This window comes from Arachis duranensis, chromosome 5 (assembly GCF_000817695.3).
Source record: "Arachis duranensis cultivar V14167 chromosome 5, aradu.V14167.gnm2.J7QH, whole genome shotgun sequence".
Taxonomy (NCBI): domain Eukaryota; kingdom Viridiplantae; phylum Streptophyta; class Magnoliopsida; order Fabales; family Fabaceae; genus Arachis; species Arachis duranensis.
The window spans coordinates 85803842-85821957 of record NC_029776.3 but is presented as its reverse complement, the minus strand read 5'-3'; the positions used below and the strand labels follow the sequence as shown (position 1 = coordinate 85821957).

Sequence of the window (18116 nt, the reverse complement as noted above, 5' to 3'; positions counted from 1 at the left end):
GTAAATTAGGTTATAGGAGATGGTTAAAATTTTGGAATAACTGAATGAAATTTTTTGTTTGAGTAATTTAAGTGGTATTTTTTTCACCTTCATTGGGCCAAATTTTCAGCCATTGTTCGCATTGTTTAAATTCTCCATTATCTATCTAGCGGAGCCATTTCTGTCAACTTCGAACGGAAAACACTAATTTGTCACAATAACTGTGTGTGCTGACACCTTTCTTTGCTGAGGCGGATGTTTGCTACATATGTGTACACCTCGAAATGGTTAGGGGGTTAGCTGTCTTCTTCCACATTCGCAAAATCGTTGTCGTTTCCATGGGAGGAGACTTCTCATACATTGTCCTCTCATCCATTCATGACTCATTGACTCATATCCATGAATGAGTACTATGATCCATCAAAAAACCAACAACAATAATCATAATCTAAAAAACCATGTCAATTGTCAAACATCATCAGAATCAGAACAGCAAAACAATGCTTGAAAGTGGCACGTGGCTAAAATGGAATGCATCAACAATCTTGCCGTCTCTTTCTGTCTCACTGGAGCACCTTTTTTCTCCACCAGCACTGCACCTGCGATCTCATCTTACCCACCACCATCACCACTTGCCCCGGCCCCAAGCTTGGGTTAAACGCCACCGATTCTATGTTAGATCCTTTATACAACTTCCTGTCGCAATCCACCAGAGCCACCCCTGAAGGGGACCACCCACTGTAAGATGCATGCGATGCATTCGCAACCTCCAAAGCCACAATCTTTAACTTCTCATCATCAACGACCGTACCGTGTTTATTGCAAATATCACCATTTTTGGATCTCAAATTCTCATCTTCATCATCGTGGTTCATTCGGGTTCGGGTTGTGAGCCTCAACTCATTGTTTCGGGGCTCCAAGAGAAAAGGAGAGGTTTCGAGGAAGAGATCGATGGGATCGTAATGGTGTGGGAGGAAGTAAAAATTGGTCATTGTTGTCCGAAGTTATGAGGATTTAGATGTTCTCTAAATCGCGGAGCTTTTGTAGGAACTGGCGTAGTCACTGCAGGGTACGGCGGAGACAACGAAGGAAGTAAGGGAGGTCTCACAATTGAGGAGGAGGTTGATTATGAGGAACTGTTCAGCATGATTGGAATGGTGGAAGGGGAGACCTGAGAATTTGAAATTGACGCCGATGTAGATGCGACCAGAGAATCCAAGTCCTACAGCAGCAACCTAGAAATTAGAGATTGGTGGGCGAACGAAGGTGTGGGTTGGTGAACATCCACCTCAGCAAAAAGGGGGTGCTAGCACACACGATTATTGTGATAGGTCAGTATTTTTCGTTTAGAATTGATGAAGAAATATCTACAGAAATTGCATTATATCACAAAAATAGAAAATAAAGGCATGAATTATTTTTTTCTCTAAAAATCATATTGTTATTCAAAAAAATAGATTTGTAGTTCACTCTTTTCCAAATACTAGCCTGCTAGCACTTCTAGTAATAACTTCAGATCATAGTCCTTTATTATAGTCCTTTTGTGCTTAATACTGATCCCCCAAAAGAAAAAAAATAGGGAAAAAAAACCCCGATTGGTATATTCCCATTTTAACAAAGTTTAAACTAATTCACACAAAAATATCTATCATAAATAATAGGTGCTTAAGTTCTATGTCTGAAATTTAACTTTTAAAAATGACCTATATGGTAGCAAGTTTTGTATGTTGTGATAAAGATATGGATGATCGTGTATGGCTTGGGTGGCTAACTTTTTAATACTAAAGAAATCACTTTTTAAGACAAAATCAAATAAATAAAGTTTGAAAATAAAGGCTTGTTATATGTATAAATAGGAGAAGCCACGCTGATGCGTGAGTATCTTTTTTATCTTTTCCTAGTGAATTTGCATTTAAATTGTTGAGCTTAATCAAGATTTAATTACTTTTAGCCACTATGAATGCTACTTTGGATTGTTTACAATTTTTGTTTATTTCAGGTAGCATTTGGATGGATTTGACGGAGTTTTGTAGCAGAAAAGGAAGAAAGCGAATGATGTTGTCAACCCCGACCTCCTTGCACTCAAACAGGAATAACTTGAGTTATAGAAGTCCAATTGATGTGATTCTAGAGGCATTGGAAATCTAACTTCCAAAACTTTTCAACGATATATAATAGTATACTCTTTTCGTCCATTTCACTCTGCCTCCTCTATGCTGAACTTGAGCTTTCTCAAGTTCAACGTGGAATCCAACACACAGAGGAAGAATCACGTATCATCCCACGCTGAACTTGGGTTAATCCAAGTTCAGTGTGGATTCAAGCTCCAAAGGACGCGTATTGCTCTAACCCACGCTGAACTTGAGAATTCTCAAGTTCAGCGTGGACCTTAATGAACCCAATAGTCCCTATGCACTTATACAAAGCTGCGCTGAAGTTAATTAATTTTGATTTAATTTTGATTTTATTTATAATTAGAAAAAGATATTATTTTAGTTTTAGGAGATATATTTTACATTAATTAGAATTAGAAATAAAAGGGAAAAGAATCGGCCTTTGGGGTCTTCTCTTTTCTTCTATCTCATTTCGCAATTTACAGTTTACCAGAATCCTTATTTTCTCTCTGAACCATGAGCAACTAAATCTCCACTGTTAAGGTTAGGAGCTCTATCTATTGTATGGATTGATACTATTATTTTTCTATTTTAATTCATGTACTGATTTATAATTCAAGAATTATTTTTGTTCTTTATCTTATGAATTTGGGTGGAACGGACGTATGACTCTTGTTCTAATTGAGTTCGTGTATAATTTGAAAAAGCTCTTTACTTGAACAACAGCTTGAAAACATATTCTCTTAAATTTCTAATTATCTGGACTTAATGGGATACGTGACATATAATCCTCTTATATTTGGGTAATTAGGATTTCTGTGGCCTATAAACTAGAGTTGAACTTCACCTTCTAATTGGAATTAAGTGACCAATAAATTGGCGGTTAATGAATTTTAGAGGAGATTAAAAAGGTCTAAAGAATTAGGGTCTAGTCACATACAGTTTGCCATGAATTAAATCTTACATGATTAAAATAGTTAGTAAGAAAAATCAATCCGAAAGATAGATATCTCTGAAACCTTAACTATTTCTCTATATATTATTCACAACTTGTTTACTGCTTGTTATTCTGATTTTCTGATTTACTGTTTAATACTTTTGAACTCTCAAACATCATTTTCTGCTTGTCTAACTAAGTAAATTAATCAACCATTGTTGCTTAGTCGATCAATCCTCGTGGGATCGACCCTCATTCACTTGAGGTACTACTTGGTACGACCCGGGGCACTTGCTGGTTAGTTTGTGGTTGTAATTTTCGCACCAAGTTTTTGAACGCTTGAAGCAATACACAAGCAATAAAACAATTTTCTTTCTTTTTTTATTTTACAACTATTCTGAATATTCCTCTCTCTCACTCTTTATAATATTAGTAAATATATTAATCATTTCTATTATATTGAGATAGTAATTGTGGTGAATATTGTTATCTAATTATACTTCTTCATCTTATATTACATCTTCCTTATATATTTATTTATTTTACAACACGTTATCAGCACGACACTCTGATCAAATTTTAGGAAGACTCAGGTAACAAATTTTTATTATGTCATAGCTCTCTCATCTTGAATTTAATGCTCTTGATATACCTGAAAATAACTATTTATCATAAATACTAGATGCTGAAATCTATCTTGATTCAATGGATTTTGGAGATACCATTAAAGCTAAAAATAATACATTCCAGAAGGATAAAGTCAAAGTCATGATCTTCCTTCGTCGTCATCTTGACGAAGGATTAAAAAATAAATATATCATATTAAAAGATCATGCAAATCTATGGAAACACCTTGAAGAAAGGTATAATCATCAAAAGACAGTGATACTTCATCAAGCCCGATATAAATAGATGCACTTGCGTCTACAGGATTTTAAACCCATAAATAAATATAATTCAGTAATGTTTCGAATCACCTCACGAATGAAATTATGTGGGAAAAAAGATAACTGATAATGATATGTTAGAGAAAATTTTCTCAACCTTCCATGTCTCGAATGTACTCCTGCAACAGCAGTATTGAGAAAAGAGATTTAAAAAATATTCTGAGTTAATTTCTTGTCTTCTTGTTGCTGAATGCAATAATGAGTTACTTTTAAAAAATCATGAAGTGTGCCCAGCTGGCGCCGTCCCATTTTCTGAAGCAAATGAGGCAAATCATAACCTCAGAAGAAGTAAATGGCAAGGTTTTGGCAACAAGAAAAATTATGGAAGAAAGAAAAATTATATTTACAAGAAAGGATCTCACTAGAAGTGGGATAAAGAAATAAACAATGGGCAAAATAAATCAATAGAGGATAAATATTTCTGTTGTAGTGGAAAGGGCCATTGGTCGCGTACCTGTCGTATCCAAAGGCACCTAGTCGATCTTTATCAAGTATATTTGAAAAAGGACGACAAAGAAATGAATTTCGTTTCAAATAATGCTGAAAATTTCACCACTCATGATGATGTATCTGATTTCTTTGAAGATCTTGAAAGAAATATTGGTCATTTGATGAATGATGGAATAGTTTAATATGTGAGATTGTTAAGTTTTATTTTCTAAGTTTTAAATATGATGTATATAAATAATAAAATATTAATGTTTATGTTTAAGAATTTAAACCATTAAATGTGTTAAGTTTTAATAATAATAATAATAATAATAATAATAATAATAATAATAATGAAATTTTAGTATATGACATTATTTTTATATATAATATTTTTTAGAAAAATAATTCTAATTAAGAATTCAATTTGACTGTGCATGTACTACTACTCATTTTATTATTATTATTTGTCTTTGAAGAAAATGGAAAGAATATATAATGAAGATGTATGCCTTGCGGATAGTGCAAGTTCGTACGCCATTCTCAAAAGTGATATATATTTTACCCATATTGTGCCAAAAGAAAAATATGTTAATACTATTATTGGTCCAGGCAATGTGATAGAAGGCACTGGAAGAGCTATAATTTTATTTTCTGGAGGAACAAAATTCATAATAAATAATGCACTATTATGTACTAAGTCTCTAAGGAACTTACTGAGTTTTAAAGATATTCGCCAAAATGGATATCATATTGAAACAATAAATGAGAAAAATCATGAGTACTTATGTATCACAACTCATGATTCAAATAAAAAGGTTATTTTAAAAAAGTTACCCTCACTTTCATCTAGGTTGTATTATACTAAAATTAGTGCAATTGAATCACATGTCATTGTAAACCAGAAGTTTACTAGCCCAAATGAATTCATAACTTAGCATGATCGATTGGGTCATCCGGGAACAACCATGATGCAGAGAATTATTAAAAACTCCTATGGACATTCACTAAAGAACCAGAAGATTCTTTAATCTAGTGAATTTTGTTGTGCTGCATGTTCTCAAGGAAAGCTAATTTTAAGGCCATCACTAGTAAAGATTGGATTTGAGTCTCCTGAATTCCTAGAAAGAATTCAAGGCGATATATGTGGACCCATTCTTCCACCATGTGGATCTTTTAGATATTTTATGGTCCTAATAGACGCATCTTCAAGATGGTCACATGTGTACTTATTGTCTTCTCGCAACTTGGCATTTGCAAGATTATTTGCTCAAATTATTCGATTAAAAGCACAGTTTCCAAAAAATTCAATCAAAACAATTCGTCTTGATAATACTGGTAAATTTACTTTCCAAGCTTTTGATGCTTATTGTATGGCTAATGGAATAAATGTTGAACATCCTGTAGCTCATATTCAGACACAAAATGGGTTAGCAGAATCACTTATTAAACGCCTCCAATTAATTGTTAGACCCTTACTTACGAGAACAAATCTCCCAACCTCGACTTGGGGGTATGCTATTTTACATGTCGCAGTACTTATTCATTTGAGGCCAACAAGTTACCATCAATTCTCTCCTATGCAATTAGCTTTTTGCCAGCAGCTAAATGTTTTCCATTTAAGAATATTCGAGTGTGTGATATATGTTCTCATTGCACCATCTTTTCGCACCAAAATGGGATCCCAAAAAAAAATTGGGGATATATGTTGGATATGATTCTCCCTCTATAGTGAGGTATATTGAAATACAAACTGGAGATGTATTTAAAGCCAGATTTGCAGATTATTATTTTGATGAATCAAAATTTCCAACATTAGGGGGAGAGAATAAGCTTCCTGAAAAGGAACTTAATTGGAGTGCATCATCCTTAATGCATCTAGATCCTCGATCAAGGCAATATGAACTAGAAGTTCAAAAGATTATACATTTGCAAAGAATAGCAAATGAATTGCCTGATGCATTTTCTGATACAAAAAGGATAACTAAATTCTATATACCAGCTAAAAATATTCCAATTCAAATTGATGTCCTAGTCGGACAAATAACCACTAAACAAATTCATGCCAGAAGCATGGTAGGCCTGTCGGTTCTAAAAAAAAATCCTCAAAAAAGAAAAGAGATAAATATTATTCCTATTGAAAAAGGTATAGTAAAGACACATGTAGTTGTCTAAAATTCTGATATAATTTTAACGTCAAAAGACGTTCAAGTACTTAAAAATTGTAAAAATGACGAGATCTCGATAAATTATGTCTTTACAAGAGAAAAATAGGACCAAAATAAGACAATTGTCGATGAAATATTTGCATATAATATGACATTAAATATCATGCATGAAAATAAGGATCTTGAGCCAAGAATAGTCGAAGAATGTCGACAAAGAAATGATTGGCCAAAATGGGAAAAAGCTATGAAGGCTGAGTTAGACTCACTTGCAAAACCTAAAGTCTTTGGACCTGTAGTCCGTACACCAGAAGATGTAAAACCTGTTGGATACAGATGGGTATTTGTGAGAAAACGAAATAAGAAAAATGAAGTTGTGCACTACAAAGCTCGACTTATGGCACAAGGTTTCTTACAAAGTTCCGATATAGATTATGAAGAAATATATTCCCCTGTAATTGATGCAATAACATTGCGTTATTTAATTAGTTCACATACCATAAACTACATATGCATTTAATTGTTAATAGCCTACTTATACGAATAATTAGATTGTGATATCTATATGAAAGTTCCTAAAGGATTAAAGATATCTAAATCCCCTAATGAATATTTGCAGGGGGTATACTTAGTCAAATTGCAAAGATCTTTATATGGTCTAAAGCAATCTGAACGAATGTGGTATAATCGTCTTACTGAGTATCTGGCCAAAAACGGATTCAAGAATGATGATATATGTCTATGTGTTTTTATAAAGAAATCTGCATCTTAATTCATTATAATTGTTATGTATATTGATGATTTAAATATCATTGGAACTCTTGAAGAAATTCCAAAAATTATAAGAACTCTAAAAGAAGAGTTTGAAATGAAAGATCTTAGAAAAACTAAATTTTGTCTCGACCTGCAGATCGAGCATACAAAAAATTGGATCTTTATTCATCAAACAACATACACAGAAAAGATCTTGAAGAGATTTTATATGAATAAGTCACATTCATTAAGTACCCCAATGATCGTAAGATTTTTGGATGTAGAAAATGATCAATTCCATCCTAAAGAAGAGAATGAAGATATCCTTGGTCCTAAAGTACCATATCTTAGAGTCATTGGAGCGCTAATGTATCTTGTTAATAATATACAACCTGATATATCATTCACGGTGAATTTACTAGTAAGGTATAGTTCCTCTCCAACCAGAAGACAGTGGAATGGAATCAAACACATCTTTCGATATCTTTATGGAACGTTGATATAAGATTGTTTTATCCCTATAGATCCAAGTCACAACTAGTTGGCTATGCAGATGCAGGATACTTGTCTAATTCACACAAAGGGAGATCTCAAATACGATACCTGTTCACATATGGTGGTATAATTATATCATGGAAGTCCACAAAACAGACGATAGCAGCAACCTCCTTTAATCATGCTGAAATACTAGCGATACATGAAGCAAGTCGCGAGTGTTTTTAACTCAAGAGTTTGATCCAATATATTCTATCATCATGTCGACTAATTGATCATAAGATAGCTCAAACTGTCCTGCTTGAAGATAATACAGCATGTATTGCTCAATTTAAAGGCGGATACATCAAAGGTTAGAACAAAACATATTTCTCCCAAATTCTTCTTCACTCATGATCTTCAAAATCAAGGAACAATTGATGTCCAACAGAAGCGATAATTTGGCAGACTTATTTACAAAGTCACTTCTGAAATCCTCCTTTAAAAAATTGGTTCATTAAATTGGGATGCGCCGATTTCGAGACATTAAATGATGACAACAAGAGAGGGAGACTGTACTATTTTTTCCTTAGTCAGATTTTTTTCATTGGGTTTTTTTTTATAAGATTTTTAATGAGACAGTCTCACCACAAAGGATTTTGTACTCTTTTTCTTTCATTAAGATTTTTTTTATTGAATTTTTCTTTAGTAAGATTTTAACGAGACATAATCATGAATGGTCATGTAAGGGAGATGTTATGATAAAGATATGGATGACTACGTATGACTTGGGTGGCTAACTTTTTCAACACTGAAGGAATCACTTTCAAGACAAAATCAAATAAATAAATTAAAAATAAAGACTTGTTATATGTATAAGTAGGAAGTAAAACAATTATTAACCGTGCTTGAAGAAATACACAAGTAATAAAATAATTCTCTCTCTTTTTTATGTTATAATTATTTTGAATATTCCTCTCTCTCACTCTTTATAATAGTAAATATATTAATCATCTCTATTATATTGAGATAGTAATTATGAATATTATTATTTAATTATATTTTTTATTTTATATTATATCTTTCTTATTTATTTATTTATTTTATAATATTGTAGTCTTTTTTTGAGTAATCATACTAATATTTCATATATTTAAGAGACAAAATAGTTAATTAATAAATAATAATTTTATATATTCAGGTAATATTTGCATCACCTTAAAGAGAAATGTAAAAAAACTCGTGCGTTAGGTGTCGAAAACATTTTTCTTGTGACAAAACATAATAATAAAAGAATTATACTACCTTAGTAATACAATTTAGATTTAAATTTTGGTGACTGCAATAAATTAAACAAAGAAAAACAAAACAAATAAAACAAGGAACTGCTTGAATAGAGGGGCAGTCCTGTTTAAAACTACTCTTAAACTCCTCCCAAGGTGAAAGAAGCTCCACATGCGAAAGTTGTAACTTCATCGCCATCTTTGCCATAGTATCTGCCACTGTGTTTGCATCTCTTATAATCAAACGAAAGTCAACACGCCAATTCCAATGCATGATATCTCTTATTTTGAGCACCAATGGATCAATAAACCCAAAACCATCTTGAGTAACAAGATTAAATGCTTCCACACAATCCGTCTCACAAATAACATCTCGTTGACCCACATCCCAAACTAAGAGATATCCTCTCCAAATAGCAAACAATTCTCCTTAAGAATACTATTACTCTCAATCATTCCCAAACACCCCCTTTGCCAGCTCCCATTACAATCTCTAATAACACAAGCAAAACCAACACTATCACCCGAACCAAAATAACTAGCATCACAATTAATCTTAAAAGTACCAATGGATGGGGGATTCCAAAAACCATTTAGAGTAGAGGAAAGGAACATACGTTGTAATTCAAAAATATTCCTAAGCTCTTTTTCTGAGGTTAATGCCAGACAAATCACTTTTTCCGGAGGCCAAGTTTCATGGGGATTAAATATGTCATTATTCCTTGCTCGCCATATCCACCAAAGTCCCGAAAAGAACTTGAACGGATGCTCTCTGCTATGGTACAAGAACCAGTTCTTCAAATCCAAAGGATGACAAGAAATATCCAACTTATGCCAGACAAGCTGAGCTTTTGGACAATCCCGAATACAATGTAAAACCGATTCCTGGCTAGAAAGATATCTTGGACACCTATCCGATGACGACATCCCTCTTCTAAAGCGAAAACTTGCAGTAGGAAGAGCCTCCTTAAGACACAACCAAGCCAAAAACTTATGCTTTTCTGGAACAAGCTGACGCCAAAGCCAAAACCAATTCTCCCGCTCCTCCCAACCAAACAGTTGCTTACACAACCACAAGTAACCATTGCGTGAGTTATAGACTTTGGCAGCAGACCCACTCCAATACCAACCCACTTCCGGACCTGCTTGTTCATCTGGATTCTAAGAGAGAATATTACCTTTTAGATTTTGAGATAAAGGAGAATAAAGAGTATCCAAATGCCACCTACCAACCGACCAAATATCCTGTATCTGGAGATTCGAATCAGAAATGTGAACATAATCTATCTCATTAGATAACCGTCCTTCTCTCCTCCAGCTAGAAAACTAAAAATTCTGGTTCAAATCTCCAATACACCAAGCAAACCCATCCTTCAACACTTCCCAAGCCTTGCAAAGACACCTCCAAATGGGAGAGTCCTTGTTCTTAGGATAACTAAAACAGTCATATAGAGATGATCGGTACTTGGCATCCAACAATTGGACCCATAACTTGTTTGGCTGCTGGAAAAAAGTCCAAACTAGCTTCCCAAGAAGAGCAATATTTACAAAATAAGGATCTCTAATTCCCAAACCTCCATATTTTTTTGGAGTAACCAGTACCTTCAAACTAACAAGATTCAATCCTCTTCCATCAACTTGTCCTTTCCAAAGAAAATTCCTCATCATAGACTCCAATTTACTAATGATTCCTTTGGGAAAAATAGAGACATGCATCTGGTACGTGGGAATAGCGGCGGAACAAGAATTAACCAAGCAGAGTCTACCAGCCCGATTGAGTAAACTCCCTTTCCAGCTTGCTAGCCTACTCCGAATCTTATCCAGGACACCATTGAAAGCTGAACGAGTCACCCTAGAATGGCTAAGGGTAACTCCAAGATACTTGCCCAAGTCCTGGATAAATCTGATAGAGGATACCCCAGTGAAAACCTTTTTCCTTGTTGTAGAGACATTCGTAGAGCAAAGCGCTTTAGACTTCTCCACATTAATCTTCATCCCAGATGCTTTGCAAAAAGTCTCTAAAACCAACATCACATTTTGCACTTGTCTCTTTGTAGCTTTACAGAATAGAAGTAAGTCATCCGCAAACATTAAGTGGGATATTCTTGGTCCCTCTCTAGAAATAGCAACCGGCTCCCACAAGCCCAAATCAACCTGATGACTAATAAAGCATGCCAATCGCTCCATACACAACACAAAAAGATAGGGTGACATAGGGTCTCCTTGTCTAAGACCTCGACTAGGAGTAAAGCCATTCAGACGACTCCCATTCCAAAGAATAGATAAAGAAGAAGCAGTGACACAATTCATAATCAAATTAAGTGTAGAAATAGGAAAACCAAAGCTCTTAAGGGTATGAGCTAAAAACCTCCAGTCAACTCTGTCATAAACTTTCTCCAGATCAATTTTAAAGGCCAGTGTGCCTTTCTTTAATTTAGTCTTCTTCATAAAGTGGAGGACTTCTTGAGCAATAATGATGTTGTTAGGAGTTCCTCGTCCCGGAATAAATCCTCCTTGAAGCGGGCCAACAATCTCCGCAAGATGAGGACGAAGCCTATTAACAAGGACCTTCGTGATGATCTTATAAACTACATTGCAGAGATTAATCGGCCTGAAATCTTTCATAGATACCAATGATTCAACCTTTGAAATAAGAACTAATAAAATTTCCATCATTCTTAAATCAATAATAACACTGAAAAATGCCTACTTAACCTTTATTATAAAAAGAGTTACTATTTAATCTCGACAAAATCAAGACCAATGATCTCCCAATATTCTTTGAAGAAGAAAGCTTGAAATCCATCAGGTCCCGGAGCTTTAAAAGAGTTCATATGAAAAACAGCTGTTCTGACTTCCTCCATAGTAACTGGTGCCGTAAGATTATTGCAAGCTTCCTCATTCAGAGAAAGAAGAGGCACATCACCAAGGCAACCCAAATTAACATCATCCAAATGACAGAATAAGCTTTTATAGAAAGACTCTGCTTCTTGACTCAGAACCTCTGGATTAATTTCCCACACTCCATCCTTGAGAAAAAGGCCATGAATCTTATTATGCTTCCTTCGCGCAAGAGTTTGAATATGAAAGAATCTTGTATTCCTATCCCCGAACCTAACCCACTGCTCTCTGGACTTTTGGAACCATAGGAGCTCTTCTTGCACTAGAGTATTATTATAATCATCAAGCAACTGTTGCTCTTTTTCTCGCAAATAAATACTATCCACCACTTCCAAACGCTTTTGTAAATAATTAATCTGCTGCTCTAATTCACATTTCTTAACAAAAATGTTACCAAATACCTTCGAGTTAAACTCTAGTGAATTCTTCTGTACTTCCGAAAGCTTGCCATAAATCCCTCTATTACCAGACCACCATGACTGGTTCACAATATCCCTATACCCAGGATGAGTAGCCCAAGCAGCAACAAATCGGAAAGGTCGATTCCCTTTAGGCTGAAGACGACCTTTACAACGCACCAGAATAGGGCAATGATCAGACTGAAGCCTATTTAAAACTTCTGCATAAGCCTCTGGAAAGATAGATAACCAACTACTATTTATATAGACTCGATCAAGCTTTTTTGCCACGTCAACATAATTTTTCACCCTTCTATACCAAGAAAATTGCCTCCCAATAGTCTTCAGATCAAACAAACCACTATCCCCTAATGAAGTAGCAAACATGTCTGCTCTTTGATAAGAAAATTGACAGCCCTTAGATTCATGAGAAAACTTGACTTCATTAAAATCACCAAGAACAATCCAAGGTCCTTGAAAAACCATGGATTGTGCAACAATATAATCCCAAAGAGAACCCTTTTCTTAAATTGAGGACTGCCATAAATACCACTACACCTCCAAATTAAATTATCAAAGTGAACCTCAACAGTAACACCCTGATCAAAAGCATCAATGAACTTACAACAAACACCCTTCATAGAGGATAGAAACCAAATACCTCCCTTATGCCCCTCTGCTTCTACTATACCAACAGAGTGATACCCCAACCTTTCCCAAAATAATTTTAAATGTTGAAAAGGGGAGTGAGTTTCAACCACAATAAAGAAAACATGTCTAAATTTCCTAACAAGTTCCTTACAATGCACCCGGGCTAACTTATTAGAAGCACCCCTAATATTCCAAACAATCATATTTAAACTATCCATAAATAATAGGGACAGAATAAATAAGAACATAAACTCTAAACAGAATCATCAACCTCAATAGGTGGTTTGTCCTGCAGTACTGGCACACTTTGATCCTTAATAATTGCCACCTTCGGACCTCCTGACACTGCACCTGCCATGCTTCCATCTACTAAAGTTTTCTCCGATGTACCACCATTTTTATCAACTGGCGAGTTCTGCAAGGAAGAAGGCCGAGGACGCTTCTGTATAGAAATTCCATGACGTGCAGGAGTTCTGCGCGATGGAGATGGTGCAATTTCATGTTTTTCTCGCTTCCCCATCCTAATGCCAATTGATTTGCCTCCATCATCATGCAAATTGGGCCTTGGAACCCTTCTCGAACCAAACTTGTGCTGCTTTCCATCTTGGTCCTTCAACCCTGATGACTGGCCCATTGTGAATTTTCCCTTACGCAGCACTTGTTGCCAGCCCTCTTCATCATCCATGCATGCCTCATTAACATGACCATCAGACACGTGAGGAGCCAATGATTCCGTAACCACATCCTTCCCTTTAACAACTACTAATTTCTCACACAAATTACGAGGATTCTCACCTAAATCACGAGCTTCTGATTCAGCCTCTTTTTGAATCTCATGATTGTTGTGTGGCACTAGTGTCGGGGATTCATTATTTTTTCCATCACCAAAGGAATTTCTGTTTCCTTCCAAGGACTCCTTCTCCATGCACAACGATTTATCATGCCCATACCGTGCACAAGTAGCACAAATCAACTGTAAACTCTCATACTCCACTTCATAAGTCACACCCTCCACTATAATATGTTTAATTACAGGCAACTCAAGATTAATTTGAACACAAGCTCGGGCATATTTTCTTCTTTCTGCAAGCTTAGTGGCCAAATCTACTTTCACCGGAATCCCTATTGCAGAAGCAATTCGCAGCATTGCTTGTTCCTGGTAGCACCAAATTGGAAGTCCCGAGACTCGAATCCATACCAGCGTTGATCCAAAGAATTTTTCGCATGGCCTAAAATCCACATCCCATGGCTTTACTGCAACATAGTGACCGTCTATCAACCACGGGCCACCAAAAATGACTTTCTCATGATTCTGCAGCAATATCAAATTTAACCAAAAAATATCCAAACCCCACATCCAACAAATCAAACCCTCCTTTGATGCGCCATACTATCCGAAGCTTATGCATGACTCTTTGCCTCCTTGGTAAAATTGACACTTGGTGGACGAGAATCACCCTGCTTACCTGTGACCGTCGCGATACAATTCTCAGATAAAGACCCTACTAATGCAAAGGTCTTACACTTTAACCCCTCTCGAGAAGAACCATCTTTAACACCGGATACACACGCACCCACCCACGCTCTCCCCCTTATTTCTTCCGATGGTATGGCCATCTTCCTCACCGTGTTTCACCCTCAATCGCTAGCCCCGCTCTCTCCTTCTCTCATTCTCCTTGAGTACGGAGTACGTACTCTTTCTCTGCTAGGGTTTAAAAATATCAAAATATTAATTTAGTATTAATTTAGATTTAAGTTAATATATATTCTTAGAGTATATGATCAATTTATTAATTAAAAAATCTTTATAAAAATATAAAATTTTAATTTTAATATATTTATTAAAATAAATTATTTATAATTTTTATTATTAATAATTTTAATTTATATTTTTAAGATACACGTTAATTAAATTTTAAAATTTATTATTTTTTATTAATACTCAATTAATACTTTAAATTTAATAATATAAATCAAACATTTGCTAATATTAATAAAAAAAAAACAGTTCTTATCCTTTCTCGCAATGAAATAAATGAAACGTTATATTACTAACATTTACTTGATGCTTATCAACAAAATAGCATTTAATTGATAACGGTGATGGGGTGTATTTTAGCGCAAAAAAAGTGAGTGAAGCATGGCTCACGCTATCCCAAATCCCAAGTTTCTAGCCTCTCTAACCGGAAGAAAACAAGTTGAAAAAACAAAAGGAGAGAGAGATTTATTTAAAAAAAATAAACAATTGATAAATTAATTAGTTAATTATTAAAGAAATTAAAAAAAAGCAACTAATAAATAAAAACTTTAATTATATGTATTGATGTTTTTCCATTCTTAGAGAAATATGGTCTCCACTTTATTTTTCATATTCATAATTGACATCTACTTTATTATCATTGAATTTTAGTACAAATATTTATTCAAATACCAAAAAATATTTTTTTTAAAAATTGGATTTAGCTAGAATCTATTGTCTTAACAAAATATTCAATATAGTGAATGATTGCATTAATTGATTAATATAAAATAAAGTTATCAGATTATAAATACACAATTTTATTTCATAATTTTTAATATAAAAATATAAATCACCATATATTTAGTAAATGCTTAATTTTTTTAAATTTTATTAATTTTTTATAATAAGTAAAAATGTAGTTAAATCTTCATTAACTAGTCTTTGTTAAAAGAATATGAAGTCTTTTAAAATATTATGTTTATGTTTGAAACATGATAATTTTGTAACATATTCTAGAAGTAAATGTTCTAAAATTAGTATATTTTCCAAAAATTAATAGCTATTAAATATTTTTAGAAAATTCTATCTCATATAAAATTTAATTATAAAATTTTAAATTATAAAAATTTAATTAAAATTTTAATGAAATTATAAAAATAAATTAAATAATTAAATTTTTAAAACACAGGAAGAAAAATATTGTTAAAAAGCCTTTGACATTAAAGATGTGATTGAAATACTATGTTTCAGGACAAAAAAAAGTTTATATATTTTGTATCCAAAATAGAGACAATATACCTTTCTTGTATTTAACATCTTTTTTTTCTTATTTCATAGTCTTATCAAACAAGAACAACTATAGTATTTTTATTTTTGTTCATACAAAATAAACATACATCTATTATTTCAATATTATATATATAATCACTCTTATTTTTTATAGGTCATATGCCACACAATTATTTTTTATTGTATATTTGTATAAATTTATAAAAAAAATAATATTATCAAAATAAAAATATAAACATTTTTTTATATATATTAACATGTCTAATCAGGATATTCTTTTATAAATATTTGTAAAATAAATAAAAAAAGATTTTTTAATTAAAATTTATATATAATTATTTTTATATAAAATTAATAGTTAAAAATAATTAAATTTTAATTTAACTAAACATAATTTTTACTTATTAATTTTAAGTACAGACAACTGCATGTAAATGTCTACCTTTGCTTTTTTTTTTTATTTCTTTCTTTGTTTTTTTATTTGGTCCACGCCTGGGTGTTATTTTTCCTTTCATTCACACCACTTCTTCTCCTTCTTCCTCAGCAATCTCTTTTTCTTTCTCAGTTCTAATTCCAATTCTCTTCGATCTCTTCAATCTTGGATTTGATCAATCAGAACTCCAAAAACACACTTTCCCCTCCCCTCCTGAGTTGAGGTAAACCTTACAAGTTAACGTCTCTTACTTAGCTTCTTCGTTTAGGACTTTCATGGATTTTAGGGTTTTCACACTTTTTATTCTTTGTTCCCTTCTTCATTTTATGCTTTGTGATTTCACTCACTAGCCTTTTAATCGAGGAGAATTTTGCTCAATTTAATTTATTTCCTTTTTTACATTTTATTAGTTTTTAGTTCCGTACATCGTTTGACTAACGAGCTGTTTTACCTTTCGCATGTTTCTCAGTCATATTTGGTAGCTTTTGATACAAGGATTAGAGATTATGCTGCTGGTAAGTTTTGTGGTATGGTCTCTACCAATTGCTATTGATGTTTGATGTTGTTGTTGTTGTCAATTTTGGTTCCAATGGAGGCTTCTTGTGCATTGACTTGTAAAACGGAATGCTATTAGACTTAGTCTCTGAGGGTTTTTTCTTTTTATATACGCATTTGATTTGTGATTTTGATTCTGAACAAAAATGTTGCTGTTGAGTAGGGTTTTCTTCATACCCATTTGTTTTGATTTGGGAAGTTGAAAGCAATCTCTAAATTTTAGATGCAGTATATGGTTTAGTATATGTTTGTTGATAATTACTTTTTTAAAAAAAAAATAGAAAAAAAAGGATGTTAGATTATTATATTGTTAAAGGATTTTTTGCATTGATTATTTGTGAATGGTAAATGAAATGTATACCATACATGGAGTTACCTTTGTTGAAGTTGTTTTTTTTGTAAATAATGTTCATAAATAGAAATGCTGAACATTTTTCAAAGTTTAGTTGGGCTTTAGTTTTTTCCTTTTTGTTTTCCCAGGTTTTTTAAAGTTTCCAATTTCTGATGCTGAAGGAATAAGACATAAAGTTTTTTCCTTTACAAGACTGAAAAGATGTTGGAAGGTGGTGCTAAATTCCCTGGATTAATAGATCTCAACAAGCATACAACTGACAACTATTATGATTTCTCTCAAGGCTTTTACCATAAGCTTGGGGAGGGTACTAATATGTCGATTGACAGCATGCAAACAAGTAATGGTGGGGGATCTGTTGCGATGTCCATAGATAATAGTAGTGTTGGGTCTAATGATTCCCATACTCGCATATTGAACCACCAAGGGTTGCGGAGACGTGCAAATGATAACTACTCTGTTCAAAACAGTGTAAATCGTCGAGGAAGAGTCACACATGCATTGAGTGATGATGCTTTGGCTCAAGCTCTAATGGATAGCAGTTCCCCAACTGAGGGGCTTGAAAATTTTGATGAGTGGACAATTGATTTGAGGAAGCTTAATATGGGTGAGGCCTTTGCTCAAGGAGCTTTTGGAAAACTCTATAGGGGAACTTATAATGGTGAAGATGTAGCTATCAAAATCCTGGAGAGGCCTGAAAATGAGTTATCAAAG

General features: G+C 33.6%; 1 protein-coding gene and 2 pseudogenes across 1 annotated transcript in view; 1 reads left to right on the top strand and 2 right to left on the bottom strand.

Annotated features, from left to right (window-relative positions):
- Window positions 1-447: 447 nt before the first annotated feature.
- Window positions 448-3819, bottom strand: LOC110281247 (cytidine deaminase 1-like; annotated as a pseudogene).
- A 250-nt stretch (window positions 3820-4069) lies between these two features.
- Window positions 4070-14648, bottom strand: LOC107490021 (uncharacterized; annotated as a pseudogene).
- A 1891-nt stretch (window positions 14649-16539) lies between these two features.
- Window positions 16540-18116, top strand: part of LOC107490077 (serine/threonine-protein kinase STY13) — a gene marked incomplete at its 3' end in the record, with an annotated part of 2292 nt that continues 715 nt past the window's right edge. Inside the window, 3 exon segments of the mRNA XM_016110852.3 lie at window positions 16540-16718; window positions 16965-17010; window positions 17531-18037. Of these exon segments, the coding sequence (XP_015966338.2) occupies window positions 17604-18037 (434 nt within the window).